This window comes from Leptopilina heterotoma, unplaced genomic scaffold (genome assembly GCF_015476425.1).
Source record: "Leptopilina heterotoma isolate Lh14 unplaced genomic scaffold, ASM1547642v1 Lhet_350, whole genome shotgun sequence".
Lineage (NCBI taxonomy): Eukaryota > Metazoa > Arthropoda > Insecta > Hymenoptera > Figitidae > Leptopilina > Leptopilina heterotoma.
In genome coordinates this window covers 756,210-773,907 of record NW_025111032.1, presented here as the reverse complement: position 1 = coordinate 773,907, position 17,698 = coordinate 756,210, and the positions used below count along the sequence as shown (strand labels likewise).

Here is a 17,698-nt window from a genome sequence, read left to right as displayed (position 1 = left end):
TAGGATTAATCTGTTCATCTCATCGCGATTAAACTTGTCTGTTTTCTACTATTCTCTTAAATGTGTGTTGTATTTTTCTCCTCTAATTTTATTCATAAATAATTGTATTTGAAAGTTTTAGTTGAAAATCTTTTTGTGCGAGTGCGCGAGCTAATAAAAAAAAACACTGCGATATTTGTAACCATAACCGTTATTTAACGTGATTTAACGCGTTTGTGGCGCATTGGGTTCGTTTTTTTTCGACAGAAAACACGTGGTGAGAGGAATATTTTTTTTTGTTGCTGTATAGGTGAATTTGAAACAAAGAAAAGAAATTCAGACGTCTGTTTATTCAGTTTGGGATAGAAATTAAGGTAATTATTACGTATTTTAACTTTTTTCTGATAAATATGGTTTTAATTGTGCTGCGAAGTGAAAAGTGTATTTGTAAACGTCCTTCATTTGTCCTGGTGCCGGTAATATTTATTGTTAGTCTTTTTTTTCAAGAACTCAGAATAATTGTTATGAAATTATGTGAAAAAAATGTTTGGTATTTTTTTAATATGTGATAAAATTGGCCTAACAAATTTATTGATAGTAATTTTGTCTAAAAATCATCAAAAAATACTTTATCTACGATTTTTAATAGTAAATTAATTATTTTTAAGCAAAAAAAAAAAAAAACTATATTGTTTCTAAAGAAAAATTATTTTTGACCATTTTCGAAATTTTATGAATTTTATTCTTTAAAAATATTAAAATTTTGTATCGAAATTCAACAAAAAATTAGTTTCTTTTATAGTGACGGAGAATAAAAGTGAAAACATTCGGACAAATAGTTTTTAAAATTAGTTTACTTCAACGTTTCGAAATCTAAATGATTTCCTCTTCGGAGAGTCTATAAAAATATAAAATAATTTTACAAAAAATAGAAAATAATATACAAAAAATATAAATAATATACAACAAAATATAAAAATAATATGCAAATACTTAATATACAAAAAAATATAAATTAATATACAAAAAATAAAATAATATACAAAAAAAATATAAAATAATATGCAAAAAAATATATACTTAACATTCGTCAATAAAAAAAATAAACTTAGCATTCGTCAATCAAAAAAAAATTATAAAATTTAAAAAATATATAAATTTCAAAAAAATTATAATTAATCTAACATTCATTCATAAATAATAAAAAAGGTTATAATAATATCTTACAAAAAAAAATTAATAAATAAACATTCGTCAGCAAAAAATAAAAACAAATTCACACATCAAACGTCAGAGAAGTTTCTTTTAAATTTTAAAAAAATTCTTTAAAGAAATTCAATTATTTTCGAAAAATTACATTGCAATATTTTTAGAAAACTAAGTCTTACAATTGTTTCATTATAATTTTTTAAGATTCATTTTTATAAGAATTATTTTGTTCAAAAATAATTATCCTCAAAAACAAAATAAATTAAAATTTTTTCAAATTTACCTTTTTATATTTATTAAAATTTTCGAGAAATCATGTTTGTTTTTAAAATTATAAAATTCTGGAGAAAAATTTATTTATTTCTTTTTTTCTTTAAAATTCCAATTATTTTTAAAAGATTTTACCAAATTTGAATTATTTGGAAATTTTTCAATATTGTATAAATTATAAAAACCTATTGAGTTTCAAAATTTATTTAAAAATAATATATTTAAAAAATTAATTTTGAGAATTCTTTTATTATAATTTTTTAAAAATCAGTTACTTTCAACAATTTATGGTTAAACATTTTCAGTAATTTTAATAACTTTTATAAAAAAAAAGAACAGTTACAGCTTTAATTATTATGAAAAATTGAATTTTGTATTTTTTTTTCGAATTTTATGGAAATTTATGAAAATAATTGAATTCTTGTGAAGAATTATTTTTAAAATATATTCAAAAGAATTAAGTAAATCTGAAGAATTTTGCTATTTATATGGAAATAATTGAATTCTTGAGAAGAATTTTTTTTTAAACATTTTTTAGAAATAATTGAAAAAGCGATAATTTTTCTTAGAGAAATTGAGGGGCTGGATGCTATAATGTGTTACGCGCCATTCACTTAACATGGCGCGTAACACATTATAGCATCCAGCCCCTCAATTAAAAGAACCATTTTTCTTTATTTTCATTCTTTTGCAGAAATGATCAAAATGAAGTATTCCGAAAATGCACAAATTTATTATGGAGATAAATCGTTGAATGAATATTTATATCAACTTGTAACATTCGTTGGCTCCGAGGATGACGAGGGAAAAAAAGATGTCGATATTGTCCTATCAAAATGGATTAGATTCAGTGAGGAGGAAAATAAATTTTTCACTCGTTTTCCATCGCCACCCTATGACACCTGGACAATGAAGGAATTCAATAAATTATTGAAAAATTGCATTTCGGCGCCTACTATTTGGATGGAGTACGAAGTTGAAATCGAGAATCACGCAAGTATGGTTTTAATTTAAAATTTTAAAACATTTCAATTTTTGAAAGAATATTTAATATTAAAAATTTTAAAGAACTTGGATTTTTGAAAAATTTTAATAATTGAAATTCTTTCGAAATTAGTTAAATTTTTTAAAATATATATATTTAATTAATGTTTTAGAAACTTTTTCTGAAGCACAGAAACTCTTTGAAGAATTGAAGGCTGAAATGAAGAAAAAAAATTCCAAAAATAATTCTGATAAATCGAAGAAAACTGATAAAAACAGAGGAATTTTTAATATGGAAAATTTATTTGATTCAATGAACGATTCTTTACTGCCTTACGTCTTAATTGAAAAATTGGATTTTGTTGGTAAGTGAAACTAAAATTTTTTGTAAATTTAGATAAATTTAAAACACCCATCAATTTTTTAATCGAATTCCTCGAAGTTTACAATTCTTTTTAAAAATAAAATTTTTCCCAAGAATTCAATTATTTAGAAAAAATTTAGTTAAAAAAAAAGTTTAGTTGGATTTTTTTTATATTTTAAAAAATTTTTATTTTTTAAATACTTTCACTGGTTCGAGCCCTGCGTTAGGTTATAATTTTTAAATAAAAACGTTTTTTGTATTTTTTTTCATTTTTTCTTTTATTCCTGTTTAATGGATTTTTAATTTTGTGAAAAATTCACAAAATAGAAAAAAAAAATTACAAAATACTGAAAATTATATGTAAATATGCAATTTATAATTTATAAATTATAATTTATTTTTTGTAATTTTATTTTAAGAATTAGAATTAGTTTTCGATAATTAAAAAATATATTTTCAGCGTCAGAATGTACAACACCAAAGAAAAATTCTTCTAATGAAATAAATGATAGTCAGGTGTCTGCAGTCTTGTCCTCACCGAGAAATTCAAGAAAGCCACGATCCAAAATTCGGCAAACTGCTGTTCAAAGTTGTTAGTATTTTTTTTACATATTTGTCTTTTACTAGCGAATGTAAATTTTAAATATTTACATAAATTTTCTTTTCAGCCACACTTAAGATGTTGGATTCAAACAATATAATTTTGAATGAAAAGCGAAGTTTACGGAAAAGGAAGAATTCACCGCTCGAGAATTGTATGGATTGTAAGATAATTGTTTTTTTTGTCATTTTTAAAACTTATTAATTAATATTTATTATTTTTAATAATATTCATTATTATTATTATTATTCATATTAATATTATTATTTTTAAAATTATTATTATTAACAAACACTTAATACTTTAAAAATAATATACCTAAATTTTATTTTTCATCTTCGTAGTTCCATCGAAAAAATCTTATAAGTCTCAAAATGATAACAAAAGTAAGTTTTATAATTTTATAAATTATCCATTTTTTCTACGATTTTCCTTTTAGTGGAAATTTTTAAATTTTTAATGCAAAAAAATTCTTATTTTTAGTCGTTAATTTTGAATCAGCGATATCTGACTTCAATGGCAATGAAAAATCTGCAAAAAATTTTGAAGTTACTGTAAATCTAACAATGTTAACGGAGCGAGAGTTGGAGCAAACGAATAGTTTTAATTTCCCGATCGAAGAATCGGGATTGACAGTAGTTGACGTTCACAGGTGTTGTTCACCGGATGAAGAAGTAGAAACAATAAATTCTACTCAACAGTCTGAGTTACCAATTTGCAACTCAAACGAAAATGGTATGTGTAATTGTTTTAAAAACACAACGAAAATAATAAAAAAAAAAATTGTCAACACTATATTTTATAATATTTTTTTCAGAAAATACTTCACAGAACGAAGACATTGATAATAATGAAAATGCTCAGGTCGAAGAATCGGAAATGCCAGTGATTAAAGTCAGTTATTCACAGATGCAAAGAGTAGAATCAAATTCTGTTGAATCTACTCAACAATCTGAGTTAACCACTTGCAACTCAAACGAAATTGGTATGTGTAATGGTTTAAAAAAAAAAAAAAATGAAAGTAACAAAAAAATTTTTTTTTTAAATTGACAACGTTAATAATACGATTTTTATTTAGAAAACACTACATTGAACGAAGACAATGAAAATAATGAAAATGCTCAGGTCGAGGAATCGAAAATGACAGCAGTTAAAATCAGTTGTTCACAGATGCAAAGAGTAGAATCAAATTCTGTTGCATCTACTCAACAATCTGAGTTAGCAACATGCAACTCAAACAAAAGTGGTATGTGTAATAGTTTTAAAAACAAAACGAAAATAATATTACAACAGGCTTCGCACTCATCTACAAAAATCTACTATTTACTACTTTTTTTACGTTATGATACTATTTGAGTACTTTTTTTAGATTTCAGCCACTAAAAACTACTATTATTGTTTTTTTTTTAAAGAGTTTACTTTAAATTCGCTAATTCTAGAAATCAAAAAACTTTTTTTAGTGTAATAAATTTTACGAGGCCTTATACGGTTTAAGTAATTTTATTTATATTGACGACGTTTCGATACATTAAGTATCCTCTTCAGGTCAAAATTGAAAATTAATTAATTAACAAACAGTCATTCAGTCATTTTATCGAAAAAGAAAAGAAACACCTACAATGAAAAAAAACTATTTTCAAAAATTAAAATCAAATTCTTTAAAACAATTTAATTATTTTTCAAAAAATATTCGAAACTCATTTTCAATATCTAGTATTTTCATGAAATTTCGCAAAAGAATTCAATTATGTAAGAAAAAATTTATTATTCATCCAAAATTAAATTATTTTCATAAATAATATTTCCACAGGAATTCAATTAAAATTCTATTATTTTCAAAAAAAAAAAAAAAAAAAATCGAAAAAATAAAATTAATCAATTATTTAACAAAATTTTTATACAATTCTTCACAATAATTTAATTACTTTCACTAATAATAACATTTCTCAAGGAAAATCAAATTTTAAAAATAAAAAAACTTTTTCATAAAATTCTAAGCAAGAATTCAATTATTTTTGCATAAATAATAAAACACGTCGAAGAATTTCAATTATTTTTTTAATACTATTTTAAATTAATTATTCGAAAAATTCAATTATTTTTACGAATAAAGATTTCCAGAAGAATTCAATTATTTACAATAAAATTTTCATAATATTTATTATACTACAAAAAAAAAAAATAATTATTTAAAACAATGTTTATAAAATTCTTTGCAAAATTTAATAATTTTTAAAAACTTTTTTTGCAATTCAATGATTTTCAATATCTACTATATTTTTATAAAATTTCCAAATAGAATTCAATTATTTAAAAAATTTTACGTAAAAATCTTCATAAGAATTCAATTCTTTTTATGACTAAATAAAAATTTCTTAGGAATTCAATTATTTAAATATTAGAATTTGCATAAAAGTAAGTCGTAAGAAATGAATTACATTTAAAGATTTTTATAAAATTCTTCGCATGAATTAAATTATTTTTATAAATATTTAAATTCTTTCACGAATAATAAAATTTGTTAAAGGAATTAAATTTCTAGCAGGATAAGAAAGAAGTAAATATTTTTGATGAAAATTAGGAAAAAGTGAGGAAAATAAAAAAATATGGAATGGAATTTTTTTTCAGTTTTGTGAAGTGTCTAAAATGAATTTTTTTGGTCGTTAAGTTTAATTTTTCGATAGCTACTTTTTTACTACTATTTTTAGTTTGAAACAAGGTTTAAAATATATTTTTTGCTACTTTTTTAAAATTAATTATTGAGTGCGAAGTCTGTTAAAAAAAAAATTGACAACACCAATGATACGATAATTTTTTTCAGGAAACACTTCACGGAACGATGACACTGATAATGATGAAGCTATATTCAGTGAAGTAATTACAGAAGAAGAAAAAGGTGAAATTAAAACTTTTAATGAAAGAAATTGTATTTTTTTTGTCATTGCTGCTACAAAAATTAGTATTTAAATATTTTTTAAACTACAAACTTTATAAATTTTTTTTTCGTATCTATACAATTTTTTCATTAAATGGGTTTAATTTAATTTGCAGAAAATTCGTCTCTATTATTTAAAAGGATACTGAAAGCACTTAATATCATTCATCTAAGTCAATTAGATGCACAAGGAAGCCTTCGAGATATTATGAATTTATCGACGAATAACGATTTGCAGCAATCATTTTTTGATAAATTAAATTTTATCTTACCAAATTCATCTGTGGACGAGAATAAAACGATGAATAACGATTTACAGCAAGCATTTTTTGCTAAATTCAATTTAATCAAACCAATTTCAACTGTGGACGAATTCATCTTATTTGATGATGAATTGAAATCGAATGCAACATTTAAAGAAAACTTTGTAAGTATAGAAAAAAATTGATTTAAAAATTTCTTTTTTCAAACTTTCGAACATTTTACTTTTTTTTCTAAATCGATTATTATTCACATCTAACTAAGTTTTTTTTGCAACTCAATTTAATTATTTTTGCAATTTTTTAAGAAAATTATTCGTCAAATAATTTGTAAGTTATTAAAAAATATTGACAATGAATCAATGATAATTGAATTCTTTAGAATAATTTATTTATCCTTTTGAATGTAAATCGATTTTTTTTAAATAATTGTAATTAATAATTTTTTTTTATTATATTTTATTAACACTATTGATAGAAAATTAACTTCTTTTTAACAATTTTATTTGATTTTTCGTTTCATTAGTTAATTTTATTGAATTTTCTAGAAATTAACTTCTTTTCAGAGTTTTATTACAATTTTTTAAATTAATTGATTTGATTTGAAGAATTTCATTAGGTACATTTTCTTTTTAAATAATTAAATTCTTGGAAAAATTTTATTGCAATTTTAGAGAATAATTGAAGTTTCTAATTACTTTTTTTTAAAGTTAATAATGAAAATAAATAAGTGTAGTTTTAAAAGAAAAAAATAAAATTAGGTTCTAATTTCAGACACAAATGTTGAAAAGTTTCATAGACAGCGACAAGACATTATTGCAATGTGTAAATAAAATTTTGAATGAGTGCATTGCAGTGGAAGTGAGAGCTCAATATAATGCAACAACAGTAACAAAGAGCGAATCAAGAATTTTTAAAGATACGGAATTTTATAAAATCCTGCTGGGTATGAAAATTTATTCATTTGCTTTTACTCGACGAACCAAAATTGAATATTTATCTATATTTTTCTATTGCTTTTTACAGATTTAATAACCAAAAATTTTCAGAAACGATCCATTGAAGTAACGGAAGATGAACTTTTAAAGCATCTTGAGACAGTATTTGGAAATTCTTTCGATTAAAATGAATACTCAAGAAGAGAGAAGGAAGTTAACAGAACAAATTTTGAGATTATTTTCAGGATATTATACTTAGTTTTTTAGTATAAAAAAAAAGTAAAGAGTTATTTTTTTAGTGAACGTTATTTTTTTATGCCAAAGTTTTGTGTTAGTCGAAGAGCTAATTTATAAGGATTATAAAAGTATTAAAATGTATTACGTAACTATTTTTTTTTATGTTCTAAATGTAAAAACAAATTTTTTGAAAGAAAGTATTTGATTAATAATACTCGATGCTTTTTTTAAATTTCTGTTAAATTTAATAATTTATTTATTAACTAGCAAATGATACGCGCACCAGCGAGCGGAATGCGGTATTTTATTATTTTGTAAATTAAAAAATTTTATATTTTCCAGAAAAAACGTTTTTAACATTTTTTTTTAATTTTTCAGTAATTAAAGATTTAAAATTTAAAGAACTCAATTATTAAGTACATAATATTAAAAATTCTTGTTTATTAATATTCAAAATTTTTAAACAAAAATTTGTCGCAAGAATTTCATTATTCTCATAAATAATAAAATTCTTTAGAGCAATTCAACTATTTCCAATACAATGATAATAAAATTTCTCGAAAGAATACAATTATTTTTGAAAATATTAATTAAATTCGATTATTTTCAAGAATTTTAATTATAAATTCAATTATTTTCGCCAATTTTGATGAAATTCTTTTTAAAAAAAAATCATTATTTTCATAATTTTCAATAAAATTCCTTCAAAAAGTTCAAATATTTTCAAAAATTCAGATAATTCAATTATTATTATTATTTTTATAAAATGTAACATTCTTGTCAAGAATTCATAAAAATTCAATTATTTTCAAAATTTTTGATAAAATTATTAAAAAAAAATTCAATTATTTTTATTAAATGTAAAATTCTTTGTCAAAAATTCAATTATTTTTGTTATTTAAAAATAAAATTCAAAAACTAAAATTTGAAAATTGAATGAAAATAAATTTTGAGTTGACTTTTGAGAATGCCCCATTTACATTAATCATATTAGATATAAATTTCTCTTATCACAAAACTATTTACCGAATGTATTAAAAAATTTAAGGTATAGAAACATGAAATAAATATTCGAATCAAAAATATGTTTGAGACAATTATTATAATATTCATAGTTCTTTATAATCATATATTTATAACGTATGCTCGTTTTCATTTCCCCAGTTTACAATATTTTCTCCTTGAAATTAATAAATAAAAATAAATTATTAAAATTTTTGTTTTACAATTTATACAGTCAAATTTCAACAAAAACCTGTTTCAAAGATAAATTTTTACTTTAATTTCCAACGCCAGTCAAGTTTTTGGGATTATTGAAATTATATTTTTTAATTATAGTTCCAAAAAATTATTGATATTATGATAATAATAATAATAATGAAATATTAGGATAACAAATGCAAATCAAAATGACTTACTTACTTTTTGAATTGTTTTTGGGTTTCTATTTCGACATTCATTGTAAAACAAAAATCAAAAAAATTGTTCTAAAAAGAATATTTTTTTTCTGTTTAGCAAGATAGGGATTTTTAAAATATCAATTCAATAAATTATTTTCTTATTGTATCCAAAATCCACTTTAAGTAATGGGAAACTTTTGTATAGACAAGTGGTAACTCTAAAGAGCAAGCAGTATTGTAAAAACTAGCGACACCCAGTTGATGATGAATATAACCGAAAGTATGAGACATAGCTCCTCCGTCATCTGGTGAGCAAAAAGGTGGCATTTTGTTCGGTCTCACACAGAGAAGAGTGTCATCAATTTTTCTAGGACTATTGCTCCTTTGGTAGAGCTTTTCACATTCAAATTTGTCCACAATTTTAACGGTGGTCCTTGTTGTAACATTAGTTTCACTACCACGAGCAATAGATACTCCATGTCCATAAACATCATGCTGAAAAAAAATTGTTTTAAAAATTAGTCGTCGATTAGTATAACCAAGCATAAAGCTTTGATAGTCGATTTGGTTAACATCTGTTGACCAAAAATTAAGATTCTTTTTAAAACAAGAAAAAAAAATAGTGATTTATAATTACCAGATTATTAAATAGAGGAATTTTATTATTGAATGGAAGACAGACTGGCGAAATATTTTGTGAAAATTCTAATTCCTTGTTTAGTCTTATTAAAGCAATGTTATTGGTCAAATCCTTTTCGTTAAAATTTTGATGAGGATAGATTCCTTCAACTCCTACAACTTCAGACTTTATGCATGTACTTTTTCCATTTCTTTCTTTTTGACAATCAGGATTGCTGCTAAGATCATAGTCTCCCAATACAACCTTCACTTCTTGAATTACTGAAATTTAAAGTGTGCCTATAGTAATTTTCTAAATTACTTTTCTATGTTCCACTATAGCATATGTGGACTTTATTCATCCTATTTAATAAATTATTTAACTATTTCGATACAATCAAAATATGAAATATTTATCAATTAGTAGAATACTACCCTCCCAACTAGTAGTTATGCTGAAAAGTATTCTAATCTTTAAATTCTTAAATAGATGAAATATTTTATTCTTGTCAATATGAATTAATTATATTTACCTTCTTGTAAATTTCTAGCATATTGAGCACTGGTGAGGACGTAACGATTATTAATTACAGTGCCTGATGAAATAAGTCTGCCTCTAACTTTAATTAACGCTATCCAAGGAATTTCTAAAATGCCAGCTATATTATAGTATTCACTTAAACTACCAGGATTGTAATTTCCATACCCACATTCGTCTTCTACAAACAACTTTCGATTTGGGTGAACATTGAGAGAATTATAATCAATCTCAATTTCTTTTTCTTTCTACAAAAAAAAAAAAAAATGCGAGTAAATATTAATCAAAATTGTCAAATAATTGTATAGTAATGCTAATTGTCATCTTTGATAATGTAATTCTAACATACCTTATCCATACAACAAAAATACGGTGTTCTTGTATTTCGATTATAATCACATTGTAATGATCTAAAATAAATTTCTATTTTTTTTCCTGAATTTTTTTGATCTATAATTTCTTCCCTCAGTTTACTTAATGATTTGCACTCGTACCATGGTTCGCAACTTCCATCGCATTTATTGAAGGTTGCTAATATTAATAAATTTCTGATTATAAAGTTTCTTGAGTATAGCAACTTAATAGAGAATAAACAGTAAAATAGAGATTATCTTTGAAACTCATTATACAAACGTTGAAATTTTTAATATATTATTCAAACATATAGTACTTACGTTCTGAAGTAATGAATGGAAGGCAGACAAAGATGCCGCCCAATATGGTAAAAATCAGTTTCATTGTGATCAATCTATTGACGTTATCAATATTAGAGTCTATTCTTGAAAACTACAATAATTTTCAACTGCTTGCATTTTATATATACTCAAGTTTAGAGAATAAAATTGATAACATTATGTACAGACATATTTTAAATAAAAAAGTAAACTACAATACGTTTTGTTATTGTATAATTAACACTTGCGTTGACAGAATAATGATTTACTATTAGAAGTTAGAATTAAAAACATTAATTCATATTTATTTTGCCATGTCGTAAAATAAATATTTTCCGAATTCTATAATTTAAATTTAAAAGTTGTGACGCGGCATTTTGCCACGCACAAAATTTCTTAATTTTCTCTTGCTTTGCTATTTGGTACTTTGAAAAATGATCCATTAAAATGAGAATCATTTTATTATCCTAAAAATAAATAAAAATTATCAGCTTATTATTGTGAATTTTTACCTATATGTCTTGGATGTCTCAAATCTATGTATTACTTCCCGTTCCCGGACGAATTTCCTAATCTTAGATTCCTAAACGTATTTTCTTAACAACTACTTTTCCTAATAGTTAATTTTTCCTAAAACTATATTTTCCTAAATCATTTTTCCGAACTCAATCTTCCTAATTTTTTTTTTCCGAACAATATCATTTTTCCTGTATTTTTTATGACGCTGCGATATGCGATCTGCAATTGTTTTTTCAATAGCATCAAATACAAATATGTCAAAAGTTCCAAAATTTTGATTGTAAATTAATATTTCGAGTCTAAATTAAAAGTGTAATTTATAAATAAAATAAAAAATTTATATTTTAAATAAAAACAATGGAGATTGGTCCTTGAATTGTGGTCAAACAATTGTTTGTGAATGGTTTTATATATTACAAAATCTAAAAAAAATCTGCAAGGTTGCAAATGTTTTTCACCTTCTCGTCGAAGAAATGGAAGAAGAATTGCTTCCTATGGCGGATTACTTCGAGGAAAATTATGTCTCTAAATTTTAATAATTAATTTTAAATTATTTCCACATACAATTGTTCTCTAAATTTTAGTAATTAATTTTAAATTATTTCCACTTCATTTTTAAAATAAAATTTCTATAGGAAATTAGGAAAATTTAATAACTTTAGAAAATTTCGCTTAGGAAAATTGATTTAGGAAATTCGTTTTTAGGAAACGTTGAAATTAGGAATCTAGGATTTGGAAAATATAGTATGGAATTTACAAAATTTTCTGGAATTTTCCCTTTTTTTAAAGATTTCTGAGAAAATTTCGTTCTAGCCATTGTATAGGAACAGTAAATAATTTTTTTTATTATAACAACTGTTAACAAACAAAACATATAAAGTTCGAGCTAAAAATAATTTTTCATCTCCTGCTGATTATGGGCTGTGGTTACTTTTTATGAATTGTGAATTAAATTATAATTTGAATGACCTATTTGTTATTGGGCCAGAAATTTTTTAAACTTTTGACTGGAATTTCATATATAGGGGAATGTAGTCAAGGTTGGTCTACTGTCTAGGTAGGCCATCGCGATTTTTTGGACAAGTTCACTAGCGCCACCTACGCGCATGCTTGTCGAAGCTTGTCTTAGTGTAACCTAACTTTTTGTTCCATTACATTTTCGGAGAATCGAAAGTAGTGTTTTCTGTGACGTCGGTACAAAAAAAGCTGAAAAAAAGTTTTGTGCATCATGTGAAAAACCATTAATAAAAGATAAAAAACAAATAATTGAATCGTCAAGGCAAGTATGCAGAAAATTTGTGGGACTCATGGTTGAAAGAAAAACAAAGTAAAAAATCGAATCCCGAAACGTATTTCTTTATGGTTACAACAATTCGGTAATGTTACTTACTGTCAAGGTCGGCCACTATGTGTTTAAAATGCGCAAACTACTTCATTTGCAAAAACTGCAATTCTGTATAACTCATAATATAATTGATCATCTTATTAATATTTTTATTTAATTTTATTAATATTTCAGTGCAAATTTTTTTCTTTATTTATTTTTATTTTTTTATATTGTTTATTGTTATTATTTTGTTATTTCATTAAGTTACAAGCTGTAAACAATAAAGAATCAATTTTCCGTAACTCCAAACATGTTATTTTATTTTTTAACGATTAATGCCCCTTTGAATTTTAAACATGGCCGACCTTGACTGTAATGGCCAACCTGGACTACAAATTTTTTTTTTTAAATCTTTATAACTTTTTCATTTTTAAACCTGTCAATTTACTTTGTACAGAAAAAATGTTCCTATTAAACTGGACTTTCCAACCATATACTTCAATTGTCCAAATTCATTTTTTAAAAAAAGTTATAAACAAAAGTTAAAAAGGTGGCCGACCTAGACTATGTTCCCCTATGTATTGACCTGGAAAATCCTGGAATTTTATATTTATCATTCTGTGGCAACCATGTATAGTAATAATATTAAATATTTATTGTTTCCTATATAAGTATAAGATATCTTTTGAATATCCCACATTGCGGCAATTTGGATATATTATGAATATATCTAATGGATATAACTATTTAGATGTCCATGAGATATCTATAAGGGATATTTCTAAGATATTCTGGATCCAAGTCTGATACCTATCTTATGGTTATCTTTTTACTGTAAGGGTCGGGATAATTTAAAGAAAAGATATAAAAAGACCAAACTCCTCTTTTAATATTATTATTTACTAAAAAAGAGAAATATGATAACGTTATTGCATATTGATATAAATATTACTTTTATATCTTGAGTTAACATAATTAGCTGGAATAAAATGTGAAAATAAATTAAAAAACACTTCTATAGGCTAATACTGTTTTATTTTCAAGGCACATTTAGATACAATATGAATACTAGTGTGGTATACAAATATCTGTACAGTAAATGACAAAAAACAATTTTTACAGTCTATTAACAGTGGCAATAGATTGTTTCGAATGGTCAACTGAAGATTTAGTGAGAAAGGAGCAGGAGAGTAATTTTTCCAAAAGAACACTTGCGGAGGGGATAATTTGGAATTCTCTTAGAAGTGACCTTGGCTTGGTGGAATGTAGGAGTTCTCGATTTCGCTGGCCTCAGGTGCGAGATAAGTGTTGTCAACTTGTCTGGATTCCTGATGTTCAGGTGCCAAGTAGAGGTTGCTTGCTTGAGCTTGAGGCTTGGGGTACTCGTAACCGGAAGCTTTAGTCTCTGAGGCTGCGGTTTGTGGTTCCGGATAGTAATAACCGGAAGCATCGTTTTCCGAAGCAGCTGGTTGAGGTTGAGGATAGTAATAACCGGCAGCAACGTTTTCCGAAGCAGCTGGTTGAGGTTGAGGATAGTAATAACCGGAAGCAACGTTCTCTGAAGCAGCTGGTTGAGGATAGTCGTAACCGGAATTAGCTACATTCTCTGAGGCTGCCGGCTGGTGATAGTGATAGTGGTCCTCGTCACGATGTCCAGGGAGACGTCCTGCAGCAGCCGCAGCCAAAATTGCACCAAAGATGATAAACTACAGAAAAATAATCATTTTAATCTTCTCCAACATTTCTTTAAGATCAAATTAAATTCAAAACAAACAAAGAATTGTTTTGTTGCGAAAAATCTAGTTTTTTAAATTATATTTTAAAATTTTAGTTTAATTTTATATACAAATTATATATTTAATTTAGAGTTTTGTTATTGTAATTTTTTTCACCCTCACCGTTTTCATGATGAGAGAAAAGATTTTCAAAATTTAGCAACTTGCGTAGTAGAAAATAAGTAAAGAAGTGAATGCAACACGAGACTGATGATTGTATCGATGATTCGTGAGTTTATATACAGATTCTCATAAAGTGTGAATTAGATTGTTTTCATAAGGAAGGGATTGAAGTACCTTGATCTTTGATTATTAAGCCATTTTCCAAAATATTGGAAATATCGAAATTTTAATATATGTAAAACTATTATTAATTAGAGGCGAATGCTAATTTTAATTTTCATATATATACCCAAAGATAAATCGTCAATCAACTTGACGTCAATTTTGATCATTATAAGTTTATGATCAATGATCAAAATTTTTACAAAATTGACAAAAATTTGACGATTTTGTTAAAAGTATTAATTAGTCGTAATAATTAATATTATTAATATTTCATTAAATTACTTTACTTGTATATTAAATGTTATGCAGTTTTTTTTTTAATTTCAATTTCCATCAAAATTAACGTCAATTTTGATAAAAGTCAAAATTTCTCAATTAAATGATAAAATCTAATAGAAAAGTGTATAAATAAATTATATATTCTAATATTCGTTGGAGCAAACAATTTTTACTTAAAATTAAAAATGACAAAAGTTTGTAAAAATACAAAAATTTTTGAATTTTATTCCCTATTCAAAATAATCACGTGTGTAATTTCTGGGGTTAAATTTTATTTTTGAAACAAAAAGTAATTATTTTAACTATTATTCACTTTGCAAGTCTCGGTTAATTCAAATTTTAAATTTGAAAATTTCTATTTAACTATCTATTATAAACTTTTCATATGAATTCCAAAATAATTCGTTATTTTATACTTAATATTTTTATATTATCTTTAAAACTGACCTCAGCTTCTAATTGAGGAACAAAAAAACTAAAACATTTTCTTGAAAAAAATTTTGAAAATCTTTACAAATTTTTAATATTCTCCTTAAAACCCCCGTTTTAAAAATTAGAAATATTGACAATTATATGCATGTTTCTACTCCATAAAAAGACAATCGAAAAAATGTTAAAGAATCGCATTTAAATTAGATTAAAATTATGTAAATTAACTTCGTAAAGAAATTAATTTCAAAGAGTTTGTTTTGTCAAAAAAGTCAAATTTATATTTTTGTACATTTGGACCTTGGTGAATTTAGATAAAAATGTTTAGAATACACACATTGTAAAAGTGAAAGTATACGCGTATTGTAAAGGAACGTTTCTTTATGCACCAAAATGGGTATAATTTCGATAAATATAAAGAAAATTTTATTTTTTTTTTTTGAATAAATTCAAATAAATAATTTATAAATACGAAAAGTGAATAATAATAAGTTAATGTATAAATATAAATGATTTACAATTTTAATTTTGTTGGCAAATTCTGAAGGCGTATGTACATGCACAATTTAATTGGACATTTATTCTGATTTTGAAATATGCCCTTGATAATGAGAAGGGCATGAAATAAAGGCCATTCTTTGTAGTTTGGCTAATGTATTTCTATTTCTAATTTCTCTAATCTCCGTTTTACAGAAAATTAAAAATTCTAAATAATTCATTTTTAAAAGTATATAAACACATGAATTTGGGAATGACAAGTATCAGTCTCTTGTTGCTTTTCGATTTGTTCGGCTCTGAGAAAACCGCGATATTCAACATGAAAACGGTAATATATTTATAGCAGAATAAACATAACTTTGAAATGTGATTTAAAAAACTAGATTTTTCGCAACAAAACAATTCTTTGTTTGTTTTGAATTTAATTGGATCTTAGAGAAATGATGGAGAAGATTAAAATGATTATTTTTCTGTAGTTTATCATCTTTGGTGCAATTTTGGCTGCGGCTGCTGCAGGACGTCTCCCTGGACATCGTGACGAGGACCACTATCACTATCACCAGCCGGCAGCCTCAGAGAATTTAGCTTCCGGTTACGACTATCCTCAACCAGCTGCTTCAGAGAACGTTGCTTCCGGTTATTACTATCCTCAACCTCAACCAGCTGCTTCGGAAAACGTTGCTGCCGGTTATTACTATCCTCAACCTCAACCAGCTGCTTCGGAAAACGATGCTTCCGGTTATTACTATCCAGAACCCCAAACAGCAGCCTCAGAGACTAAAGCTTCCGGTTACGAGTACCCCAAGCCTCAAGCTCAAGCAAGCAACCTCTACTTGGCACCTGAACATCAGGAATCCAGACAAGTTGACAACACTTATCTTGCACCTGAGGCCAGCGAAATCGAGAACTCCTACATTCCACCAAGCCAAGGTCACTTCTAAGAGAATTCCAAATTATCCCCTCCGCAAGTGTTCTTTTGGAAAAATTACTCTCCTGCTCCTTTCTCACTAAATCTTCAGTTGACCATTCGAAACAATCTATTGCCACTGTTAATAGACTGTAAAAATTGTTTTTTGTCATTTACAGTACAGATATTTGTATACCATACTAGTATTCATATTGTATCTAAATGTGCCTTGAAAATAAAACAGTATTAGCCTATAGAAGTGTTTTTTAATTTATTTTCACATTTTGTTCCAGCTAAATATGTTAACTCAAGATATAAAAGAAATATTTATATCAATGCAATAACGTTATCATATTTCTCTTTTTTATTAAATAATATTAAAAGGAGTTTGGTCTTTTTATATCTTTTCTTTAAATTATCCCAACCCTTACAGTAAAAAGGTTACCATGAGATAGGTATCAGACTTGGATCCAGAATATCTTAAAAAAATACCCCTTAGGTATCTCATGGACATCTAAATAGTTACAAAATATATACAACATTAAAATGTTAACTAATTTGAATTACTGATTGACTTTTTGCTTCTATTTATTAGTAAAATTTACTAATTTTACCACACAGCACCGAAAATTTTCTGAAAGTTGAAATTAACTTGACTGCAACCTTCGA

At 25.1% G+C, this 17,698-nt stretch overlaps 4 protein-coding genes across 5 annotated transcripts; 2 read left to right on the top strand and 2 right to left on the bottom strand.

Moving 5' to 3' along the window:
* Positions 1–7: 7 nt before the first annotated feature.
* Positions 8–7,991, top strand: LOC122505249 (putative uncharacterized protein DDB_G0267716). 2 transcript variants are annotated; one of them, XM_043616746.1, is made up of 13 exons: positions 8–353; positions 2,153–2,455; positions 2,616–2,807; positions 3,267–3,398; positions 3,475–3,570; positions 3,752–3,793; positions 3,891–4,142; positions 4,225–4,392; positions 4,486–4,653; positions 6,229–6,303; positions 6,459–6,769; positions 7,377–7,548; positions 7,652–7,991. In XM_043616746.1, the coding sequence occupies exons 2-13, from the start codon at positions 2,155–2,157 to the stop codon at positions 7,663–7,665; spliced, it is 1,923 nt and encodes a 640-aa protein (XP_043472681.1). In that variant the 5' UTR covers positions 8–353; positions 2,153–2,154; the 3' UTR covers positions 7,666–7,991. The 2 variants fall into 2 exon arrangements, with proteins under 2 accessions (XP_043472681.1, XP_043472680.1); XM_043616745.1 differs by having other exon boundaries at positions 9–353; positions 7,629–7,991.
* An 869-nt stretch (positions 7,992–8,860) lies between these two features.
* On the bottom strand, positions 8,861–11,146 carry LOC122505224 (serine protease grass-like). The gene is made up of 5 exons (XM_043616713.1): positions 11,008–11,146; positions 10,683–10,864; positions 10,329–10,581; positions 9,815–10,077; positions 8,861–9,672 (listed from the first exon to the last, which is right to left on the bottom strand). The coding sequence occupies exons 1-5, from the start codon at positions 11,069–11,071 to the stop codon at positions 9,328–9,330; spliced, it is 1,107 nt and encodes a 368-aa protein (XP_043472648.1). The 5' UTR covers positions 11,072–11,146; the 3' UTR covers positions 8,861–9,327.
* A 2,836-nt stretch (positions 11,147–13,982) lies between these two features.
* On the bottom strand, positions 13,983–15,031 carry LOC122505202. Its single transcript, XM_043616689.1, has 2 exons — positions 14,752–15,031; positions 13,983–14,559 (listed from the first exon to the last, which is right to left on the bottom strand). Exons 1-2 carry the CDS (start codon positions 14,758–14,760, stop codon positions 14,092–14,094), a joined length of 477 nt encoding a protein of 158 aa, XP_043472624.1. The 5' UTR covers positions 14,761–15,031; the 3' UTR covers positions 13,983–14,091.
* A 953-nt stretch (positions 15,032–15,984) lies between these two features.
* Positions 15,985–17,450, top strand: LOC122505201. Its single transcript, XM_043616688.1, has 2 exons — positions 15,985–16,450; positions 16,599–17,450. Exons 1-2 carry the CDS (start codon positions 16,364–16,366, stop codon positions 17,061–17,063), a joined length of 552 nt encoding a protein of 183 aa, XP_043472623.1. The 5' UTR covers positions 15,985–16,363; the 3' UTR covers positions 17,064–17,450.
* Positions 17,451–17,698: the final 248 nt, after the last annotated feature.

Coding starts and splice junctions, on each gene's coding strand:
- LOC122505224 (XM_043616713.1), bottom strand. CDS start 11,071: ATGAAACTGATTTTTACCATATTGGGCGGCATCTTTGTCTGCCTTCCA. Junction 10,078..10,328: donor TGCTAGAAATTTACAAGAAG/GTAAATATAATT, acceptor TTTAAATTTCAG/TAATTCAAGAAGTGAAGGTT. Junction 9,673..9,814: donor TTCCTCTATTTAATAATCTG/GTAATTATAAAT, acceptor ATTTTTTTTCAG/CATGATGTTTATGGACATGG.
- LOC122505201 (XM_043616688.1), top strand. CDS start 16,364: ATGAATTTGGGAATGACAAGTATCAGTCTCTTGTTGCTTTTCGATTTG. Junction 16,451..16,598: donor CGATATTCAACATGAAAACG/GTAATATATTTA, acceptor ATTTTTCTGTAG/TTTATCATCTTTGGTGCAAT.
- LOC122505249 (XM_043616745.1), top strand. CDS start 2,155: ATGATCAAAATGAAGTATTCCGAAAATGCACAAATTTATTATGGAGAT. Junction 3,399..3,474: donor GCAAACTGCTGTTCAAAGTT/GTTAGTATTTTT, acceptor TTTTCTTTTCAG/CCACACTTAAGATGTTGGAT. Junction 6,304..6,458: donor AATTACAGAAGAAGAAAAAG/GTGAAATTAAAA, acceptor TTTAATTTGCAG/AAAATTCGTCTCTATTATTT.